This window comes from Staurois parvus, unplaced genomic scaffold (assembly GCF_062004578.1).
Source record: "Staurois parvus isolate SC_StPar_1 unplaced genomic scaffold, SC_StPar_1.0 ptg000376l, whole genome shotgun sequence".
Taxonomy (NCBI): domain Eukaryota; kingdom Metazoa; phylum Chordata; class Amphibia; order Anura; family Ranidae; genus Staurois; species Staurois parvus.
The window spans coordinates 1882815-1904745 of NW_028318172.1; the positions used below are offsets into that span (position 1 = coordinate 1882815).

The 21931-nt window shown below is 40.1% G+C and overlaps 1 protein-coding gene across 1 annotated transcript in view; it reads left to right on the forward strand.

Annotated features, from left to right (window-relative positions):
• LOC149456090 (matrix metalloproteinase-23-like) overlaps nt 1-1994 on the forward strand; it is a 40805-nt gene extending 38811 nt beyond the window's left edge. Inside the window, exon 8 of the mRNA XM_089685471.1 lies at nt 1049-1994. Within this exon, the coding sequence (XP_089541597.1) occupies nt 1049-1220 (172 nt within the window). The 3' untranslated portion in view covers nt 1221-1994. The remainder of the gene's footprint in view (nt 1-1048) is intronic.
• Nucleotides 1995-21931: the final 19937 nt, after the last annotated feature.

The window sequence follows — 21931 nt, forward strand, 5'->3', positions numbered from 1 at the left end:
CTTTGCCTTACAGTTAACACACCTCTTGATACTTTTCTGTGATCGTTGTTGGATATCTTCAACCACTTGAGCTCTGAAAGGTTTTACCCCCTTCATGAGCAGGCCATTTGTTTATATTTAGAACTGCGCTACTTTAACATGTGTAGTTTTGCAGTGCTGTACCTAAATGCAATTTAATGGGGTTTTTTTCACAAAAATAGAGCTTTCTTTTGGTGGCATTTGATCACCGCTGTTTTTTAAAATGTTTTATTATATAAACAAAAAAAATTGTGAAAATTATATTAGCAATGGTGGTGATCAGTAACTTATAGTGCAACTGTGATAGTGTGTCATGCAATATGACAAACTCAGTGACACTAATACAGTGATCAGTGATAATACTATACACTGTCACTGTACTAATTACACTTGCTGGGAAGGGGCTAACATCTTGGGGTAATCAAGGGCTTAAGTGTGTGCCTAACAAATGTTAATGAGTGTGTATTATGTTCTGCTTTTTGCTAAAAATCTATTTGTTCCTTCTACTTGCTTTGAGAAGGAACATGTGCATTTCCTGAATCTGAAAGCAGGAAGCGACGTACAGGTATGTCGCTGTGCTTGCAGGAGCCACTCATCCACAATACAATGTAGGCAGGCAGTCCTGAAATGGTTAATCCTCTTTTTCTAACAGTATATTGCCCTGTGAGGGACTGCCACGCTGTTTATGCTTTACACCAATCTGTGCGAGCCATGCTCCACCAGTGTTCTTCTTTTCATTTGTTTTGTATTGTTTATAATGTCTGTTTTTCTGCTGGGTGTTCTACACCTGCATGGCCTTGGCCATTCAACCCCTGTATACATTTGAAAACTACAATAAAAAGATTTTTAAAAGAAAAAATGAAGATGACTGAAAACCAGCACACAGAAGAAGATGCTGATGCTTGCAAGGGATTTACCCTAACTGATCTTTTATGTCAATCAATTCATCGTTTATTGCTACCAGTATGGGCAGCATTACTGTTAATTGTATTATGCACTGTATCAACTTTCTCACTCTGCTCTATTTTAGTTGGTTTAGAAATGGATCCCGTCTTATCCCATCCACTGCTGGAATAACCATGAAGTCTTCTGCTAGTCTTGTCCTGCAAGCACAAGAAAAGACCAAAGGACGTTATACATGTGTAATTCGCCAGGGAAGAATGACCCTTGGGGGAAAGTCATGGAATCTCCGGATTTTATAAAACTTGCACAGAAATATGATTTCTCTTTGCACTGTGGCATAAATTAGCAATAAAATGGAACTCTGGGCAAACAGCTAAATAACCAGTTGAAACGTATATATTTGATATTATGGTTTATTTACTTGGGAAGACCCATACTATGTAAATGAGTACCTTATGTGGCTGGAGCCACCTGGAGCTGCTTGCTGGCAGCCCATGTCTCTCTATGGGGACCAGCAGCTGTATGGACACAGTTGCTTTTTATGTAACAGGCATGCAGGGGCAGGTGAGAGGCTTCAAAAGCAGACAGTGAGCGTTCAAGCATGTGAATGAGTGTTTATACCAAGAATTTTGTGATTTTATCTGTGGATTTTTGTGAAACACTCACCTTGCTAGTCAGGAAAATAACTTTACTTTTGGATAGTTTTAATGCTTCCTGTATCAGCTCCCTCCTCCACACTTATTCACTTCCTAAAGACCTGGCTGGAAGTGGGAGGTGACATAGCAAGCTGCATTTCTGAGCAAGGGAGATGAACTGCTTAATTATTATGTGTGTGACCTGTCTGGCAGTGCAGCGTATAGAAATCACAAGATGGACTATACAGAATTACAAATCTTTCTGCAGCTAAAGCAATAAGCATATACAGTATGTGTTTTAGCTGTATATATTTAGCAGGTTTTTGCCTGGAGTCTCCCATGAGGCTTCTACATATATTTTATTTATCATTGGCTAGATTTTTACAGTTTTTATTGTGTAAGTAATTTGATTTGTTCCATTAAACTGATGCCCCTACATTCTATTAGTGCAGTCTCATGATTGGCCAGAAACACTAAAATTGCAAGAATTTAATATCTGACTATGTGACAGACATTTCTTCCTCTTGCATCTGCTGCATTAAGTATTATAACACAGCTGTGACAAATTATGTGTATTTATACACACAAACAGCTTTTTGTCTTCCTATCTAACCACACAGAGAGAGATATCGGATCACTATCCAGAATTTGCAGAGTTTGAGCATCAATGTATCTTCTGTTTCGCAAAAGTTTTCTTAAATTTTGAAAGCGTAGGACAATCAGAATACATGTGAATAGTACAAAGTTGTAGTAATACGTAATACATATAACATATTTCTCAGTGTGTCCTTTGAGACATGCAGTCTTTATGTCTAGATCAGCCTCTCTCAACCAGGGTGCCTTGAGGTTTCTTCAGGGGTGCTTTGGCAAAATGTCTACAAATTGCCCAAAACTTGTATACAAACCAGTGGGTGGAACAAGCCTGCCTTTTAGTTACATAAAACCACAGGTTTTCATTGTGTACCATTACAATCTTCTAGCCGCCGGCATCTTGACAACCAATGACAGCATCAGTTGATAAGGAGGATGTTAGCTGCCTGCACAGCATCCTAGTTTGATCCTCCCCTGCCCCTCGCCATCAGTGCTGGGGTCACATTAGCTCAGTGATGGAGAAAAACTGAGGGAGAAGAGAAACCATGGAATACTACTTAGTACCAGTGTGCAAAAGTGTATTTGCTTTGGAAGAATAAATCATCTCTAGTGTTGGGTATCCTACGGGTGTGAATATTGCTGTGTTATATAAAACTATTAGAATAGTTTTTCACATTTTAGAATTCAGTGCCCTTTTAAAATTATGGACAGTCTAGAGGCACCCCATTTTAAAATGGGGTACCTCAAGACTGTCCATAATTTTAAAGGGTGCCTTGAGACTGTCCATAATTTTAAAGGGTGCTTTGACTGAAAAAAAGGTTGAGAAACGCTGTTCTAGATGACATACAGTATATGTCATCTAATTTTGGGCACACTAGCAGGAGATGGATGAAGACATTTTAGGGCACAGATGACACTTTATGGATATAGTAAACACTTGACCTATGTTCTTTTGTGGTACTAAAAATGAATATAATATTCTTTTACCCTCATGATATCTTTAAGACAAACAAGACGTATGCTCTGTGCTAGAATACCAGGAAAGCCTGAAAATTATTATCAAAGTATATAGACCCATACACACTTTGATTAATGGAAAACTTGTGTTTTTAAACAGTTATATTTGACTTTTTAAGTGGTTACAAGTTTTACACAGATTATCTTTACTTTACAAATAAGTATTTACTGCAGGATGTGTTGATAACAATTTTTTGCAGAACCAATAGTGGATTTACTGCTTTGAGATGACAGGGCACATTGAACTTTTCAATTTAGGGAAGCGAAATGGTTCCTTGGGGACCTACATTTCCCAAATTTCTCACTCAACCTTCTTAGGTAACTACACTAGTGTTGTTAACTTGTCAATTGTATCAACAGTTTACTAGCACTACTGTAGCTATTGGGTCCTGTGTCTAACCTTGTCCATATCTTCTACTGCTGTTATACCACTGCATCCATCTCTGCTTTACTAATACCTTAGAACCTGCCAGTCTCATTGCAATCTCATAAACCCATTACTTTGATGAATCCCTGAGTGGTGCAAAGGGCAGTCTCTAAGTGCTGAGAAAATCAAATTTAGGTCCCAGAGTCACAGGAAAGCAAACAATAGTATCAAAGAATGACAAACCAATGGACTCTCAGGCTCTGAAGATAGCAAGAGCCTTGATAGTGCCAAGGACAAATACTGGTCCAGACCTATCTGTAAAAAGGCAAGGAGTCATCACATAGAAAATCTCCTGCGTTGGAAGCCTTGCAAAGTACAGTATGTCTTACACAGAGAAAAGATAGACTTTGTGAAAATTACACTTCCTAGCTTTTAGCACTGAAAGAATACCCAGTTCAAAGATGGTTATTGACTATGAAGCAAGATGGTAAACCAGTCTTTGGGACAGAATATCCTGATGAAGAGTCTATGTCTGCCAGAAACCAATCCAGAGCTATGAAGATCACAGGAAGGCCCTCCATCAAAATCCTGTGTTAATGCAGAAAAGGCTGGATTTTCAGGGGAGGAACAGCACATTCACTACTTTCTGCTAGAGCAGGGGTGGGCAAACTTTTTGACTTGAGGGCCGCAATGGGTTCATATATTGGACCCGGGGGCTGGACCAAGAGTAGATGAATGATGTGTATGTGTCATCCATAGTAAGCATAGTAATATTCCCCCATAGTAAGCATAGTAATTCATCCCCCATATAGTAATTCATCCCCCATAGTAATTCATCCCCCATATAGTAATTCATCCCCCATAGTAATTCATCCCCCATAGTAATTCATCCCCTCTATAGTAATTCATCCCCCCTATAGTAATTTATCCCCCCTATAGTAATTTATCCCCCATAGTAATTCATCCCCCATATAGTAATTCATCCCCCATATAGTAATTCATCCCCCCTATAGTAATTAATTCCCCATATTAAGTCCCCAAGTCCCCCCTGTGTCAATTCACTTACCTTTGCTCCGCCCGTTCCTCTCGCCGTGTTCCCACGCTGTTCCGGTGTAGCATGAAAATCTGTCTCCTATGAGGATCTGTCCCCCTCGACGTATCTGCGCATGTGCCAGTTTCAGGCATTAGCAGCCGATCGGCGATCTCCGGCACATGCGCAGATACGTCGAGGGGGACAGATCCTCATAGGAGACAGATTTTCATGCTACACCGGTCTTCAGGGCGGACTGTGAGAGGAGCCTTGCTCCGCGGGCCGGATTAAAAGGTCCGCCGGGCCGTAGTTTGCCCATTGCTGTGCTAGAGGATCCCTTACCTGGAGACAAACCTGTATAGTTTGTTTAAGCCAAACAAATGGGCCGCACATCAATGATGTTTTAAGAATCTGAGTGGATTTATTGAATGAACATACAGCACACACAGCAGCCTTCTAGCTGATGCTGCTCCTTTAATACGTTTCACCTATGGCAGGGCTCAATCATAGGGATCTCTATGATCAAGTCTTGTCATGGGTGAAAACACATTAGAAGGGCAGCTTCAGGGGGAAGGCTGCAGTGCATGCTGTCTGTTCAATAACTCCAGTTGCATTCCTAAAATGTCACTGGTGTGTAGCCCATCTGTTTAACTTGAAGAGTGATGTGGAGCTTGAGCGTGCTTCTGGGCTTTGTCACCCAGCCTTTTTGTGGGTCTGAGGAGAGTATAGGCAGCTTGGGAGCATTGATATGTTCAGAAACCATCCAACTGTATAGTTTGTTGTTGAATCAGAAGGCCAGGAAGTCCACATCTGGCACCACCACCTCTGATATAGGTCCTAGAACACCTTTGGGTACAGGAACCATTCCTTGGGCTTCCGATGCTGGTAGCTGCAGATGTCTGCCTGCCAATTGCCCAGGTTTGTTATGTAACTGATGGACAAGGCTGGAATGTAAAGTTCTGTACAGGACAAGATCTGCTCTACCTCTTTTGCTGTAGTGAGACTTCTGGTTCCTCCCGGATGGTTGTTGTATGCCACTGCTGTGGCATTGTCTGACTGAATCCGGATCAGATGAGTCTCTAGCTGGGTGGTGCCACACTGCAGAGACCACCAAATCACTTGGCACTCCAAAATGTTGATCAGGAGACAAGATTCCTCTGACATCCAAGTCCTCTGCATCTACAGTTGTGGCCAAAATTATTCAACCCCCAATGCTGTAAAGGGGTTTAGGGACTATAGTGTACATTTGGAATTGTATTCAGAATCAAATCCTACAAGGACGTTGTAACTACCCAAATGCAACTAAAATGACATCAATTGTTTATGTAATACAGTAGTAAATGGTTCTTATGTGGTTTCTTCATTGCCACAATTATTCAACCCCTTAAAGACTACCACTCTGAAGAACAGAGGTTCATACAGGTGCTTTCCATCAGGTATTGAAAACACCTGTGGATGTCACCGAGCAGCAATCAAGCATAATAAGCACCAATTAGGCAGCTTTAAAATGACTGTGATACTCAGCTCCTTCTAGACATTTACTGGTGTGGTTACAAACATGGTGAAGGCAAGAGAATGGTCCAGGAAGACAAGAGAAGAGGTGATTTCTCTTCACAGGAAGGGCAATGGCTATAAGAAGATTGCAAAGATGTTAAACATACCAAGAGACACCTTAGGAAGCATCATTCGCAAATTCAAGGCAAAGGGCACTGTTGAAACGCTACCTGGTCGTGGCAGAAAGAAGATGCTGACTTCGACTGCTGTGCGCTACCTGAAGCGTAGAGTGGAGAGAAGTCCCCGTGTGACTGCTGAGGAACTGAGAAAAGATTTGTCAGATGTGGGTACAGAAGTTTCAGCCCAGACAATAAGACGCACACTGCGTAATGAAGGCCTCCGTGCCAGAACTCCCAGGCGTACCCCCTTGCTGTCTCCAAAGAATAAGAAGAGTCGACTGCAGTATGCCAAAAGCCATGTGGACAAACCACAAAAGTTGTGGGATAGTGTTCTGTGGACTGATGAAACAAAATTAGAACTGTTTGGGCCCATGGATCAACGCTATGTTTGGAGGAGGAAGAACAAGGCCTATGATGAAAAGAACACCTTGCCTACTGTGAAGCATGGTGGAGGGTCAATCATGCTTTGGGGCTGTTTTGCTTCTGCAGGTACAGGGAAGCTTCAGCGTGTGCAAGGTACCATGAATTCTCTTCAGTACCAGGAGATATTGGATGGAAACGTGATGCAGTCCGTCACACACCTGAGGCTTGGGAGACGTTGGACCTTTCAACAGGACAATGATCCCAAGCATACCTCCAAGTCCACTAGAGCATGGTTGCAGAGGAAAGGCTGGAACATTTTGGAGTGGCCATCGCAGTCACCAGACTTAAATCCGATTGAGAACCTCTGGTGGGACTTAAAGAAAGCAGTTGCAGTGCGCAAGCCTAAGAATGTGACTGAACTGGAGGCCTTTGCCCATGAAGAATGGGCGAAGATACCCGTAGATCGCTGCAAGACACTTGTGTCAAGCTATGCTTCACGTTTAAAAGCTGTTATAACTGTAAAAGGATGCTGTACTAAGTACTAAGATTGAATGTCACTTGGGGGTTGAATAAAACTGATAATGCTGTGAGCACAGAAAAGACATTTGTGGTTATTTCATTATAACTGTTATGTTATATTTGTCTGACCTACAAGTGCCTCTTTAATGTAAATGTAAGCAAGATGACTGAATGATCAAAAGCAATGTCAAACTGGCCAAAACACTCAATTTCAGTGGGGGTTGAATAATTTTGGCCACAACTGTATATTGTGCTCAGGACAGGAAAGGTTTGCATCCGTCATGAGAGTCTGCCATAAGACAGAAAAGAAGGACATCCCTGACTCCACAGCCTAATTCCTGAGCCACCAAGCCAGGGACAGGGACAGGGAATTTGGTCTGGCCATAGACTGGACTGACTTGTGCCATAACAAAATGTTGTGTTATAGGAGTCTGGAGTGAAACTGGGCAAATGAGACGTCCTCAATGTATGCTACTATAGCCACAGGTTTCTCATGCAGAACCAGAGATGGACAACTCCTGGACTGAAGAGTACAAGTCTGGAAGCAAAATGTTTAAAGGTTTTTCTGGGGAAGAAAACTTACACTAAACCCAGAAATTCCAAATAATGAGTCTATCATGTTACACATGTGTTGGTTGTTTGCCTTTAATAATGTTGTCCCTACCTCATGCCGTAGCTAGGGGATGCTCTTTATAGTTTTTCCCACCATTCTTCTTCATGCTTTAGCCTCCATTCATCGCATGCACTATATTCTGCTGGAGGTAGACACAAAATTATTTTTTGAGCTATCTGATGTTCATCTGTTATGATTCGCACGTTTTTGCTGGCAAGGGCTGGAGAGACTCGGCGCTGGACAAAGTCTCAGAGGTGATGGTTTGGAGGCTACTACAGCTGCTTGCAGATTGAATACAGAATCTGCAGTAGAGGGTGTGATAGCGTGCAATCATAGTCAGCCAACATCTGAGATTTTTGGCCTAAAAAAATCATGCATGACTGAGATACAATTTCTTAAAGCAGAGGAGGCAGCCACACTCAACGGAAGCTAGTGTAGACTTCAAAGATGGCATAGATTCTAGTAGTAAGGTGCACAAGGATTCCAAGCTGCCGATAATAGCTGTATTAGAAGGTGCACTGAAAGCAGCTCCAGAGCTGTCAGTGGAGTGTGAACTGGGGCCTCTGCTACAGGAGGACTGTCCACTCTATGAATAGAATTAGACATGTTACCACTGTGTGGTGGTAAAGCAATGCAGCTTAAGGTATAAAGCAAGGCCTCAAGAACTCACAAAACCCCAACCATGGCTAGCAGGCATGGGGTCGGACACCGGAAGGTGACCAGGTCACAGTCGGTGGGCAGCAGAAATGGACCAAAGGTCACAGTTCCACGTGGCTTTGCAAATCAGGAGCAGAAGCAGTGGGGCGATGTTTTGTCTGTGCTGAATGGTAGGAAAGAAAGTGCAGAGTGCATTTGTGACACCACCCAGCATATGACGTCAACAGTCAGTCCCTTGCCATGAACCTTTTCTGAAGGATAGAGTTCAACAGGATAGGTTCACTGTATTTAAACCTGGTCTCTGTATGTGGTATTCAAATTTGATCAAAACCCTTTTGGTCAAAACATGTAATATGTTTGGAACACAGTACCAGCTTCAGCAGTTGTAGAATTGCGTGCAGCCACTGTGCTTGCCCCTTCTCTCAGTCAAAGAGCGTTTTGTATGATGTGTGCCCATTCAAAGAATACAAAGCCTTTTGTGAATGAACATCAGAGGGGAGGGGTGGGCAGAGATACTACATATGAGAAGACAGCAGGGGGAGTGTAGTGATAGGTGTACTCCAACTGTGAACAACAGAGATAAATCCAATGGTGGCATGCACCTCGTTGGAAATAAGAGGAATGATACTCACCTTCTCTCCAGTGCTGCTATGTCCCGGAGCTCCCCACCGGCCGCTGACATCTTCAGTTTGGTGGCTTCCAGGTATCGATCCTCGGATTTAATTGGCCGAGCCAAGATGACATCATCTAGTCATGCCAAAATTCTACACTGAGCTGTGCGTGTATAGCTCACTGTACATGGTAGATAAGCAACTTTAATGCAGAAGAGGCATGGTATGTTCCCAGGGTGGGTACCTGTTTTGCCTCTGCCTCAGCCCAGCCTTGTGAACTGGACAGGAATTGTGGTACTGACGTCTGATTAAAACATGCATATTAACTTATTCAAAAAGTACAGGTGCATAAAAAAGTTAAAAGGTCACTATCCTAAATAATGAACACCTGGCAGTATATATTAAGGATTTACGGGAACATGGGAAAAACAAAACCAGACTATCAATAGCCAGAATACAAAGTACCAAGAAAACATTTTCTGGAAGACGATAAGAGAAGAGTGTGTCATAAAATGATAAGTGAGAGATATAGATGGGGAGACAGGCCAGGAAAATATTTAATGAGGGCTCAGAGAAAAAAAAATCCAGGAACTATATAGAGAAAATAAGAGCCAACAAAGGCGAATTAGTGTATTCAACTAAAGATATAGCTAAAGTGTTTAAATAATATTATAAAAAGCTATAGAATATTATTTCCCATAGTTCCATAAGTAAAGATGATGTAGGAAAACTAGAAAAAAGACATACATACTTAAAAAAGGCGGGATTACCGAAATTAAGTAAGGAACAATTAAAATCCCTGGAATCAGCAATAATTCAGGAAGAAATATATTTAGCATTAAAAAGTACTACAGCTGGGAAAAGTCCTGGACCCAACGGGTGCACAGTGAGATATTATAAAAATATGAAGAATTATTAGTACCCAAACTGAGGATATATATGAATGCATCGGGAGGAGAGATGGAAATGAGGACGGAATCCCTACAAGCCCAGGTAGGTCTCATACATAAGGAAGGTAAAGATGATACTTACTGTTCAAGTTACAGACCGATTTCCTTATTAAACACAGATACTAAACTATATGCAAAAGTTCTGGCAGATAGGTTGAAAGACCTAATGCCGGAATGGATACATATAGACCAAGCAGGCTTTGTCCCAGGAAGAGAGGGTAGAGATAACGGATTAAGATCTCTGTTTCTCATACAAAAAAATAGGAAAGAGAAAATCCCTGCGGTGGTACTCTCGATTGACGCTGAAAAGGCATTTGATAGAGTAGACTGGGGATATATGTTGGATACATTGGAAGTATTGGGGATGGGACTCAGAATGAGAGAATGGATAAGGAAAGTATATAGTCAACCCTCTGCAGCAATCATGGTTAATGGAGAACTATCAGAGTATTTAGGGATGCAAAATGGAACAAGACAGGGATGCCCTTTGTCTCCACTATTATATGTTTTATCACTGGAATCTCTTTTGGCTACAATAAGGAATAACATAGATATAAAAGGAATTTGGATAGGAAATATAGAGCATAAGGTGGCAGCTTATGCAGATGACATGCTGTTCTATGTGGGAAACCCAAGGATAACATTGCCAAATTTAATGAAATCATTGAAAGAATATGGGGAGATGTCAAATTTAAAAATGAATCCAACTAAAACAGAGATTTAAATATAAATCTTCTAAATAGAGAAAAATATGTTACATGAGGAACTTCCCTTTGGAGAGAAAAAAAATTAAAATATTTAGGTATAAAATTAACTATCTTCCAAGAACTTATATAGATCAAACCATATCCCATTATTAAATGAGATTAAGGATGAATTAAGGAAATTGGGTGGGGGAACTCTGTCATGGATATGTCGTATAAACTTGATAAAAATGGTAATTGTTCCAAAAATTCTATATAAATTTCAAATGATACCAATTAAACTACCAGAAGTATATTTTAGAATAATTAAAAAAATGTTAACAAGATTTATTTGGAGGAATAAAAAACCTAGAATAAGTCATGAAATTTTAAGTAGAAATAAAGAGAAAGGTGGACTGGGAGTTCCAGACTTGAAAAGATATTATAATTCAGTAATATTGGCGAGAATTTTCAATTGGACACATAATGCACATGGGAAAAGTTGGGTAAAAATAGAAAATACACTAAGTTATACTAACTTAAGTAGAATTGTATGGTTACCTTCACAATACCGAGGATTAGCAGATAGCACAAGTTTGTTCACACTTAATGTTTTAAGAGTTTGGGATGTTTTACACAAACAAATGGAATGGGAATTTAATTCATTGTTAATGCCCTCAGGGTCCACAGAGTTTTTTCCTCCAGGTAAAGTGTCACAGGAGAGTGGATAAAGAAGGAAGATGTACAGTTAAGAGATATAATGGTGGGCGAGGAAATAGGTTCACTTAAGAATTTGAAAAAAAAAAGAGTGAAATATTTATGAGAATGGATGGCCATTGAGAACAAGAGAGGATTTGAACCTTTTTGAGCACTTATTGGACACACGGGGAGATGGGAAACATGGGATTTCTAAAATATATAAGATCCTCATTGAAATAATCACGGATATAAGGCCATCATTTATAGAGAAATGGGAAAGGGATTTAGGAGTAACAATAGATGCGGAAAAGCAAAGGAAAATGTATAGTTTAATTCACGAGAATGTAAATATGAAGGAGGTAGAAATTAACTATAAATGCTTAGCAAGATGGTATATCACACCGAGTGTAGCACACAGATTAAGTGGAGACAATTCACCTTTATGTTGGCGTGGATGTGGAGGTAGAGGTACAATGTATCACATTTGGTGGGAGTGTCCTAAAACTCAAGAGTATTGGGGGAAAATAGTACGCCTGATTCAGAAAATAACGGAGGTTAATATCCCAAATGACCCAGAGATTTGCCTTTTTCATGGTACTAAGCTTTCAGTTAAAAAATATAAAAAATCTGGTTTATTGTATTATCTGAATGCGGCGAAGGGATTGATACCCAAATTTTGGAAGGAACAAGAGGCACCAAAAGGTGAAGGATTGGGTAGATAGGGTGGATCAGATATGTAGATATGTAGATTTGAGGAACTTTACCACATGAATGAAGATAAGACGGAGAGTTTCCATATAAGATGGAAAAAATGGGAGGAATTTAAAAATTCAAATTTAATCCTAGAGTTTACAGGTGATTAATATAGAATTGAAATGGCTATATTCTTGGATTAGGATCTCCAGAATGAGTAGAAAAATGCAGAGTAGAGGTTATGAAGGGAAGGAAGGGGGGGGGGGAGGAATGTGGTTTAGTGGTGGGGGGGGGGGGGGGTGGGTGGGGGAAAAGATATTAAGATTAATATTAATATTTTGATATTATGTTAAGTAAATATGAGCTTATTTTTGTGTTGATCTTTTTTAAATGGAAAAAGAAAAAAAAAACCAAAGTACCAAGTAAAAATATAAGGTCGGTATACAAACACAGTGAAGTAAACAATCTTCAACTCTACAGCAGGGAGCACGCCCCTATTATCCATAAGGATGCAAAAAGCAAAATAATAAAAGTAAGTGGCATATAGGTAAGGAATGCCAAAAGAGTGTTGCTCAATGATACAGGTGCAAGGAGTAAACAGCAGTATGTAGACATATCATTTCTATTAACGAAGGTGTTGAGAGCCTAACTTCTGGGATGCATAAGGAATACCATGAATCAGCAAAGCGTGAGCATCAAGGATCGCCTTTCGCAGCCAAGCATGCTGCTGGTAAGGAGGCTATCCTGGTGAAGATATGTCTTGCAAAATAGGAATAGGCAAATTACAGGGGAAGAAGGAAAACTAAAAAAAAAAGGGGGGGGGGAGACTTTCCAGGGGTATAGAAGAAAGAGGGTAGGGAGAGCAAGACAAAACAGAAACTGGAGACCAACCCAGCACACCTAGTCTCATACACTCCCTTGGCATACTGCCTCTAAGCTGGATCGCTCCTAAAATTGGGATCTTGGATAGGTAAAGCCTGGCAAATCTACCAAAAAGGAGATGGGAAAAATGTGGCTAAGGATATAGCTTTACATCCCGAGAGTCAAGGAGGGACACCCATTAGTTGTTTATGTTCCTCAGTGGTTTGAAAGTGAGGCCAGCAGGCCCATCAACTTGAAAATTTAGAAGGGGAGTAACATGTGATGTTCATTGTGAATGGGGGGAGTGGACTCATGCGCTGCTAACAATAGTCTCAGAAAATGAAGTAGCTGCTAACACCCGGCTTTACTATGATGTATAACAAACTGATAAGGAAACTGGTGTAGCGCTGTGTATACTGTGATATACTTAAAATAATTGGTGAAAATCAATAAAAAATGTAACTTGGTTCAATTATTGGTGTGACACTGTGTATGATCAATAAAAAAGATGTGAATAAAAATAACTTAATTCAAATATATATGAAGTATGGAGTGTACCATGATTCAAACAAATAGAGAAAAAATGTGAATGCATAAATGTGACATGGAGGCACTTAAAGTGAAATCAGCAGTGACCAAATCATACACCGTGACAACAGCAACATTAAATTATATATCGCAAACTCCCAAAGATAAATGAAAAGTGCTAGATTTCAAATCTTCAATCATATATATGTTGCTTGCTCAAAACTTGTGCCAATCTATCCGTCACCATCTGGCGTGCGCGCTCACCTCAAATATTTGACCCTCAAGGAGTCATAAAGCATAATGTATCACCGGAGGATCCCAGGAAGGGTGGATCTCTCCCTCTGGCTGGACACAGGGTCAGCTCCCACCGTAATCAATCACTAAATGAATCTTCAATGGCTCATATATAAGAAGTCAAACAGAGAACTTCCATAGTGTAGTATTTTTAAATTTATTAAGGGAATCCACAATTCCAAAAAGCTACTCACACTTTAAAACATGGCCACAGACCCATCAGGCCTGAAGAAGTCACGTGGTAGCATGACGCAACGCATCGGACTAGAGCGTGGTGGCGTCATTACGCAGAAGGCAGTCACCCTCTTTGGACTCCTTGAATGTACACCTTAACTGTGGGATTACACAGTACATGCCTGATGAGTCTGTGACCCTGTTTTAAAGTGTGAGTAGCTTTTTGGCATTGTGGATTCCCTTAATAAATTTAAAAATACTACACTATGGAAATTCTTTTTGACTTCTTTTATATGAGCCATTGAAGATTCCCTTAAAGGTGTTTGACCATTTAGTGATTGATTACGGTGGGAGCTGACCCTGTGTCCAGGCAGAGGGAGAGATCCATCCTGATTGGGATCATCCGGTGATATTTTATGGTTTATGACTCCTCGAGGGTCAAATATTTGAGGTGAGCGTGCACGCCAGATGGTGATGGATAGATTGGCACAAGTTTTGAGCATGCAAATTATATATGGTTGAAGATTTGAAATCTAGCACTTTTCATTTGACTTTGCAATATATAATTTAATATTGCTATTGTCACGGTGTATGACTTGGTCACTGCTGATTTCACTTTAAGTGTCTCCATGTCACATTTATACATTCACATTTTTTTCTCTATTTGTTTGAATCATGCTACACTCCATACTTCATACAGTGGGGCAAAAAAGTATTTAGTCAGCTACCAATTCTGCAAGTTCTCCTACTTAAAAAGATGAGAGAGGCCTGTAATTGGCATCATAGGTAGACCTCAACTATAAGAGACAAAATGAGAAACAAAATCCAGACAATCACATTGGCTGATTTGGAAAGAATTTATTTGCAAATTATGGTGGAAAATAAGTAGTTGGTCAATATCAAAAGTTCATCTCAATACTTTGTTATATATCCTTTGTTGGCAATGACAGAGGTCAAACTTTTCTTGTAAGTCTTCACAAGGTTGGCACAAACTGTTGCTGGTATGTTGGCCCATTCCTCCATTGCAGATCTCCTCTAGAGCAGTGATGTTTTGGGGCTGTCGCTGGGCAACACGGACTTTCAACTCCCTTCAAAGGTTTTCTATGGGGTTGAGATCTGGAGACTGGCTAGGACACTCCAGGACCTTGAAATGCTTCTTACGAAGCCACTCCTTCGTTGCCCGAGTGGTATGTTTGGGATCATTGTTGGAAGACCCAGCCATGTTTCATCTTCAATGCCCTTGCTGATGGAAGGAGGTTTGCACTCAAAATCTCACGATACATGGCCCCATTCATTCTATCCTGTACATGGATCAGTCGTCATGGTCCCTTTGCGGAGAAACAGCCCCAAAGCATGATGTTGCCACCCCCATGCTTCACAGTATGTATGGTGTTCTTTGGATGCAACTCAACATTCTCTCCCCTCCAAACACAACGAGTTGTATTTCTACCAAACAGTTCTATTTTGGTTTCATCTGACCATATGACATTCTCTCAATCCTCTTCTGGATCATCCAAATGCTCTCTAGCAAACTTCAGATGGCCCCGGACATGTACTGGCTTAAGCAGGGGGACACGTCTGGCACTGCAGGATCTGAGTCCCTGGCGTTGTAGTGTGTTACTGATGGTAGCCTTTGTTACGTTGGTCCCAGCTCTCTGCAGGTCATTCACTAGGTCCCCCCGTGTGGTCCTGGGATTTTTGCTCACCCTTCTTGTGATCATTTTGACCCCACGGGGTGAGATCTTGCGTGGAGCCCCAGATCGAGGGAGATTATCAGTGGTCTTGTATGTCTTCCAGTTTCTAATTATTGCTCCCACAGTTGATTTGTTCACACCAAGCTGCTTGCCTATTGCAGATTCAGTCTTCCTAGCCTGGTGCAGGTATACAATTTTGTTTCTGGTGTCCTTTGGTCTTCATCATAGTGGAATTTGGAGTGTGACTGTTTGAGGTTGTGGACAGGTGTCTTTTATACTGATAACAAGTTCGAACAGGTGCCATTGATACATTGCCATTGATACAGGTAATGAGTGCAGGACAGAGGAGCCTCTTAAAGAAGAAGGTACAGGTCTGTGAGAGCCAGAAATCTTGCTTGTTTGTAGGTGACCAAATACTTATTTTCCACCATAATTTGCAAATAAATTCTTTCCAAATCAGCCAATGTGATTTTCTGGATTTTCTTTCTCATTTTGTCTCTCATAGTTGAGGTCTACCTATGATGCCAATTACAGGCCTCTCTCATCTTAAGTGGGAGAACTTGCACAATTGGTGGCTGACTAAATACTTTTTTGCCCCACTGTATATATTTGAATTAAGTTGTTTTTATTCACATCTTTTTTATTGATCATACACAGTGTCACACCAATAATTGAACCAAGTTACTTTTATTCACATTTTTTATTGATTTTCACCAATTATTTTAAGTATATCACAGTATACACAGAGCTACACCATTTTCCTTATCGGTATGCAATGTTCATTAGTTCTTACACCTCTGCAATTTTGTTTAAATGGGTAAGCCACGGTTGGTGTGTGAGTTGTACCACAGTGAGGCAGAATTTCGTTTGCTTTTAATATTTGATTTTGGAATGATTGACCTGGAATAAACCATATACATTGTTAGAAATATGTTAAAAAAAAAAATTCCATCCTGCTCCTTCAAATTTCTCTTCAGTGCAGTCGAAAATTAACATAAATTCAACCTCACTAACAATCAGAAAATCAAACGAACATTTATAAAACAAAATATTGAATTAAAATATTTGAAATAAATCCTACTAGTGTATGGCCAGCTTAAACAATGTACTCTTTCAACCCTCTCTACTGCAAAGTAAAGTACTTCAACTCAATCACTCTACAGTGGTTTCTAGACTCTATAATACCATTATTACAAGGGAAGTCTTTTAGGTTTCACCCAACGTGAAATTGATAAAATATAGACGTTACAGATATGACTGATCAGGATTGGGTGAACTGTCCAACTCTTATTTTAGCCCTTTTATAACCACATTCCTGTCTTTTCCACATTGTTTAGCTGAAGATGATAATATTCTTCACAGTGACTTTTTTGGTCCCAGGTTTCTGAGTTTATTTTGTATAATGTTTCAGTTCCCAATGTATTCCACCCAAATTGGTGTCTTCCAAGGATATTTGGTAGCAATGACATCAGGACTCAAATGCAGACTTTTCTGGGAGTACTTCTATTTTAGGCCAGGAAAACCATAGTTCTAAACTGGACTAAGATTTTAGACATTAATGCCTGTAAAAGATTGGTAAATATGGTTTTGTCTCTTTATAGAGTCATCTATGAATCCAGAAGCTGCCCTACTAAATTTAACACTTTGGGGCCAGTGGATTTCTTGTCTAGACTCTTGGGAACAACAGGATTCCTCTTCACCCTCCTAACTGTAATGAGATGACCCAAATGCATAGGCTCCAATAGGTCCTATGTCAGTCTCCATAGACTTAACTTACATATTATGACAATGTAATGGGTGAAAAGATCTTTTATTGATCATCCTTAGATGCATATACAAACGAAACAACCACACAGAGTTAATGTTTATTGTTACTGCTATTTTCCATGTTTGATTACTTTCAGTTTGTATCGTGTTCACTGATAACACTGTTACATGCTTCATTTTTTCAGTTTCAGTCTTTATGCAATGTAACTTTGGCAAACGTGTACCACTGTAATTAAATGTATTCATTAAACTTCATTATGAAAAATACACATCCTTGTGGGTGTAAAAATAAATTTTTTCAATTACCATCCATAGCCCTTTAAAATATAAGTAACATTTTTACAAACGACAATACATACTGTATTGTTGTTCATTACATTTTACCAGTTCTTTCCCAGCTTTTCTTTCTGCAACATGGATGGCCAGAGACGAACAGGTTAATACACAATACCCCTTTCCAGTCCATTTGTCTGTGCCAAATCCCAGCACTGCAGGGGCTAGGAGAGTAAATTCTCTTGGCTTTCATTGTGCTGAGGCCCCCTGAAGATTAATAAGGCTGGCATTTAAGAGATAAAAGATTATACTGCCTCCCTGTCTAGAAATCCCCAACACTTCCTGCATGTAAATTTCTTTCATTCTGCTGCCTTTGTGTCCAGTGGCAAGCAGTGATCAGTCCTTCACTTGCCAGAATAAACATTTACCTTCTCCTTATGATTGATATCCAAAGCTGAAAACAGATCATCACATTCCACACTAATACTGGTTCAATGAGTCATCAAAATGCCACTGGGGCAAAGACAAGACGAAAGCAAATTGCAAATGTGTGCATCTCTGTACTGATCTTCATTCAGTTTGGCAGCAGAGTATCACTCTTGTAGGGCTCCTTTCACATGAGCGTTCCTTATGTCCGTTTTTCATCTGTCTATTTACAAATGAAAAACGGACACCCATGTATTTCTAAGAAACTAGCGGATGTAAACGGATGATCATCTGTTTACATCCGTTAATGTCTGCATCTGTTAAGAACAGAAGAAATTCCTATTTTTCTTCCGTAAAAAAAACCCAGAACGGACGAAAAAACGGATGTAAACGGACGACAAATGGATGAAAAACTGACGTAAACTGATAAAAAACTGATGTGAACTAATCTGTTTTTTCTTGGAAAAAACGTGACTGAACTGATGAAAAAATGGAATGCCTGGGTGAAAGGGGCATTATAGGTTGTCGCTTTTGCTTTGATTGTGTTACATTTTAGTGTAAATGTCTCCATATTCTCTAGAATATTGAGAAATATGTTGCCACAATATAACAACAGAATAAAAACAGGTTGTCCTGGTGTCACTCTGGTTTTTGAAGCATGGAACCATGTCACCCCAGTAACCGCAAACATTTAACTACGAAGGATTATTGAAAAGAAATCCCACCACTTTCTTCAACAGGTGGCAGCACTGATGTGCAACAGGTACTGACATACTGTGTAGGTACTTCTCTCTCACCTCAGCTGGCAGAATGTCATCGCAGTAAAAGGCAAAACCTTTTTTAGGTTTTAGATAGAGTGGAGAAGGAACACTAGTCCTGGATAGCCTGGTTACAACCAGGGATTTCCCTCACTTTGGAGCAATTTCCTCCAAATGGGGACAGGATGGGGCTATGGGACAGGAAGTGAAGAGAAACCTCCCTAATGTGACACAGATGCCAAAAACACAGTAACAAAGAAAAAAAATGCCTCCAAATATTGACTATAACAAGCTTAGAGCATGTGCTAAACACAACATTCATAATGTGAAAAAAGCATCCACAATACTCAAAAATGTAAAATAAATCAATGTAACTGTAGTACAATACAAAAAAAGTCCAAAATATCTGATAAATATCATCACAGAAAAAGTGTCTTCCACCAACTAATGGAAATCCTCTCCATATGTGAGCAACTGAGCTAAAATGCACTCATCGACATTAAAGCTGCCAAAGGAAAGCAGTTACATGCAGGTTTGTGTCAACAAGATCCTTCACACCTGATCAACCAGCTCCACAATGGGGACACCCTGCAGTACCACTTCTCACCACTGGGAACAGTCAGAAGGTTTGCTTGATATGGGCTGGCGAAAAAAAGCTCACCACATGTAGCCACAAGCAGGGGACCACGTATAGTGTATCTTTATTAAAAGGTAGAAATTTCACATACAAAAAGTAAAAGGCTCCATCCAAATGCCAGTAAAATGATTGTCAGGACAAATAAAACAGTGCACTTACAAAGAAAGCCACCAATTCCAGACATGTAACTGACATATATTTCTGACCAGGAACTGGTCAGAAATACGTGTCAGTGTGTATTTCTTTTCTTTAGCACTGACCTCCTATTTATGTTATTAAAAACAGGGGTAATAATCCTCCCTTACTCTATCCAAAATGAAAAAAATGGCAGAAGTTATACTTTAAATTATACCCTAATCTGGACCTTGTCAAAGCTAGTTAAAGAGAAACTTTGCTCTAGAAAAAAAAAAAGTCAGCAGCTACATATACTGTGGCTGCTGACTTTTAATAGACATGCACTTACCAGTCCAAGAATCAGCACTGTTCTCAGGTCCCTGATGCCGCATTGTTGGATGTGGAAAGACAGCTGTGACTTCCTAGAGCTTCACAGACAGCTTCCCACTGCGCATGTCCCAGGAGGTTGCGGGCAGGGAGGGGAAGGGGAAGGGGGAGGACTAGACAATTCGAGCAGAAGTTAAAAAAAAAAAAAATGAAACCTCTAATAGTGGTGGTGGTGTGTGTGGGGTGAGGAGGAGAAAAAGTAAAACTTCCATTTTTAGGTGAAGTTCCATTTTAAAGCGTAATTAAACTGTATCTGAGCACCACAAACCAAAATTGCTATGTAATTCATTTTTAATATTCAAAGCAAACTCCCCCATTCATCCATGTCTCCATGCTTTATTTTGCTGAGAAATCACTTTGAAAAACTCCCCCAAGCATGTCTGGCCGTGGCCATCTTGAGTAAGGGCAGATGATTCATGTAGCATTTACTTCCTGGAATCCATCTGCTCTTAGCTCAAGCATGCAGGCTGAAGGGTGTGCTTAGCTGAGAATACCCCTCCTCCGTTCTGAAGCCTCCTGGGATGTATGACATCATTTGCCTAGGCCTGGATACCAGAAAGTAACTCAAATGTAAGAAAAAAAGTGTTAAACATAACATGCATTCCTGTCTACTTACTAATACTAGCAGCATAAGGATTCAAAATAGTCAATGTTGATAGAAAGCGTGAAGTTCCACTTTTAGTACTGTACATGTTGCAATTAAGTTGGCACAACTGTCTCTGGGTGTAATGACCTGAAATTACAGTTAAACTGTGCCAATCTGTCAGAATATTGATTGAAGCCTAGACAGCCATACCTTTATTCTACAGGAGGCCAGCTGCCCAGCGACAACTAGTGATGTACAGCGCCAGCTTCCAAAAATGTGCTGCTAGAGTAAGCAAAAGGACTTTGCTACTATTGATCCGCATCACATGTTTAATCTTATGAGATCTGAGATTTCAGGAATTCTTTTCCTGACGTACAATGTAGGGAAAGGTTGACATTGTGGGTACAGTGGCTGTAGAGTTTTTAACAGCTTACAATCCCCATGTGATACTCTAACTTTATGCAAACATATCACTTGACCTACGTTCCTGGCCTGTCAACATATTTGTCACTAGCAGAGTGTGGCTGATAGAAATGCTTATACCCCAAAAGACAAATTCAAAATATGACAAAGAGGACGGAGTTTTGTACAAAATACAAAGCCCTTTCTAGCACTTGTCCTTACTCTTCAGTACTGGTTTTGAATATTATTTCAAAACATTAATGGTGAGATATGTTTTCAGTCTCCATGGGACTGAGATTGAGCTCTGCAGTCACTTTTGCAGCAGTGTTTTCTTATTCCAGGCCACAATGTCCTTTTGTCTCTTTCGGGCAGGTGACCATGTTGATCATGCTTATCACACTACGTATTCTTAGAAACTGTATATGTTGTCATAACCTTTGATACTGTACCTTGCAACACGGCAAAGAAATTGGCAACTTCAGTCACAGAGCCAGCAGCTAAGTAGGCATGAATAATTTACCCTTTTTGAAGCTCAGTAAACTCTGACATGACTCTGTATTACATGCGTGCAGCGAATGATGAAAGTGAGGCTTCCCACCTATCACATAGTGGAAGGAAAATATTACATCACCTCCACTTTCAATGCGAAACATGTCTTCACGTTCACATCTGCAAATCATGTAGCATTTCAGTTTTTTTGTCTAACCCCTGTATGCACTATTGCTCAGGGACAAGGTATTGAAATGAGTAAGCCAACATAAAACACCTCTCATGAGAGGTATTGTGTCACAAAAAACAAATACTTTAACAGATCTCTATCACAGATTCTGACATCAAATAGAAAAAAATGCCCATGCACACATTTTACCCTGAATGGGCAATACCTGGACTGGTTGAACAGGATGACCAAAGGTTCTTTAAAGATGCTAGGCACCTCCTATCAGAAATCAGCAGTAAAACAATACTTCAGTGATAAATGTAATAAGTCAGCGCTAAACAATAATAATA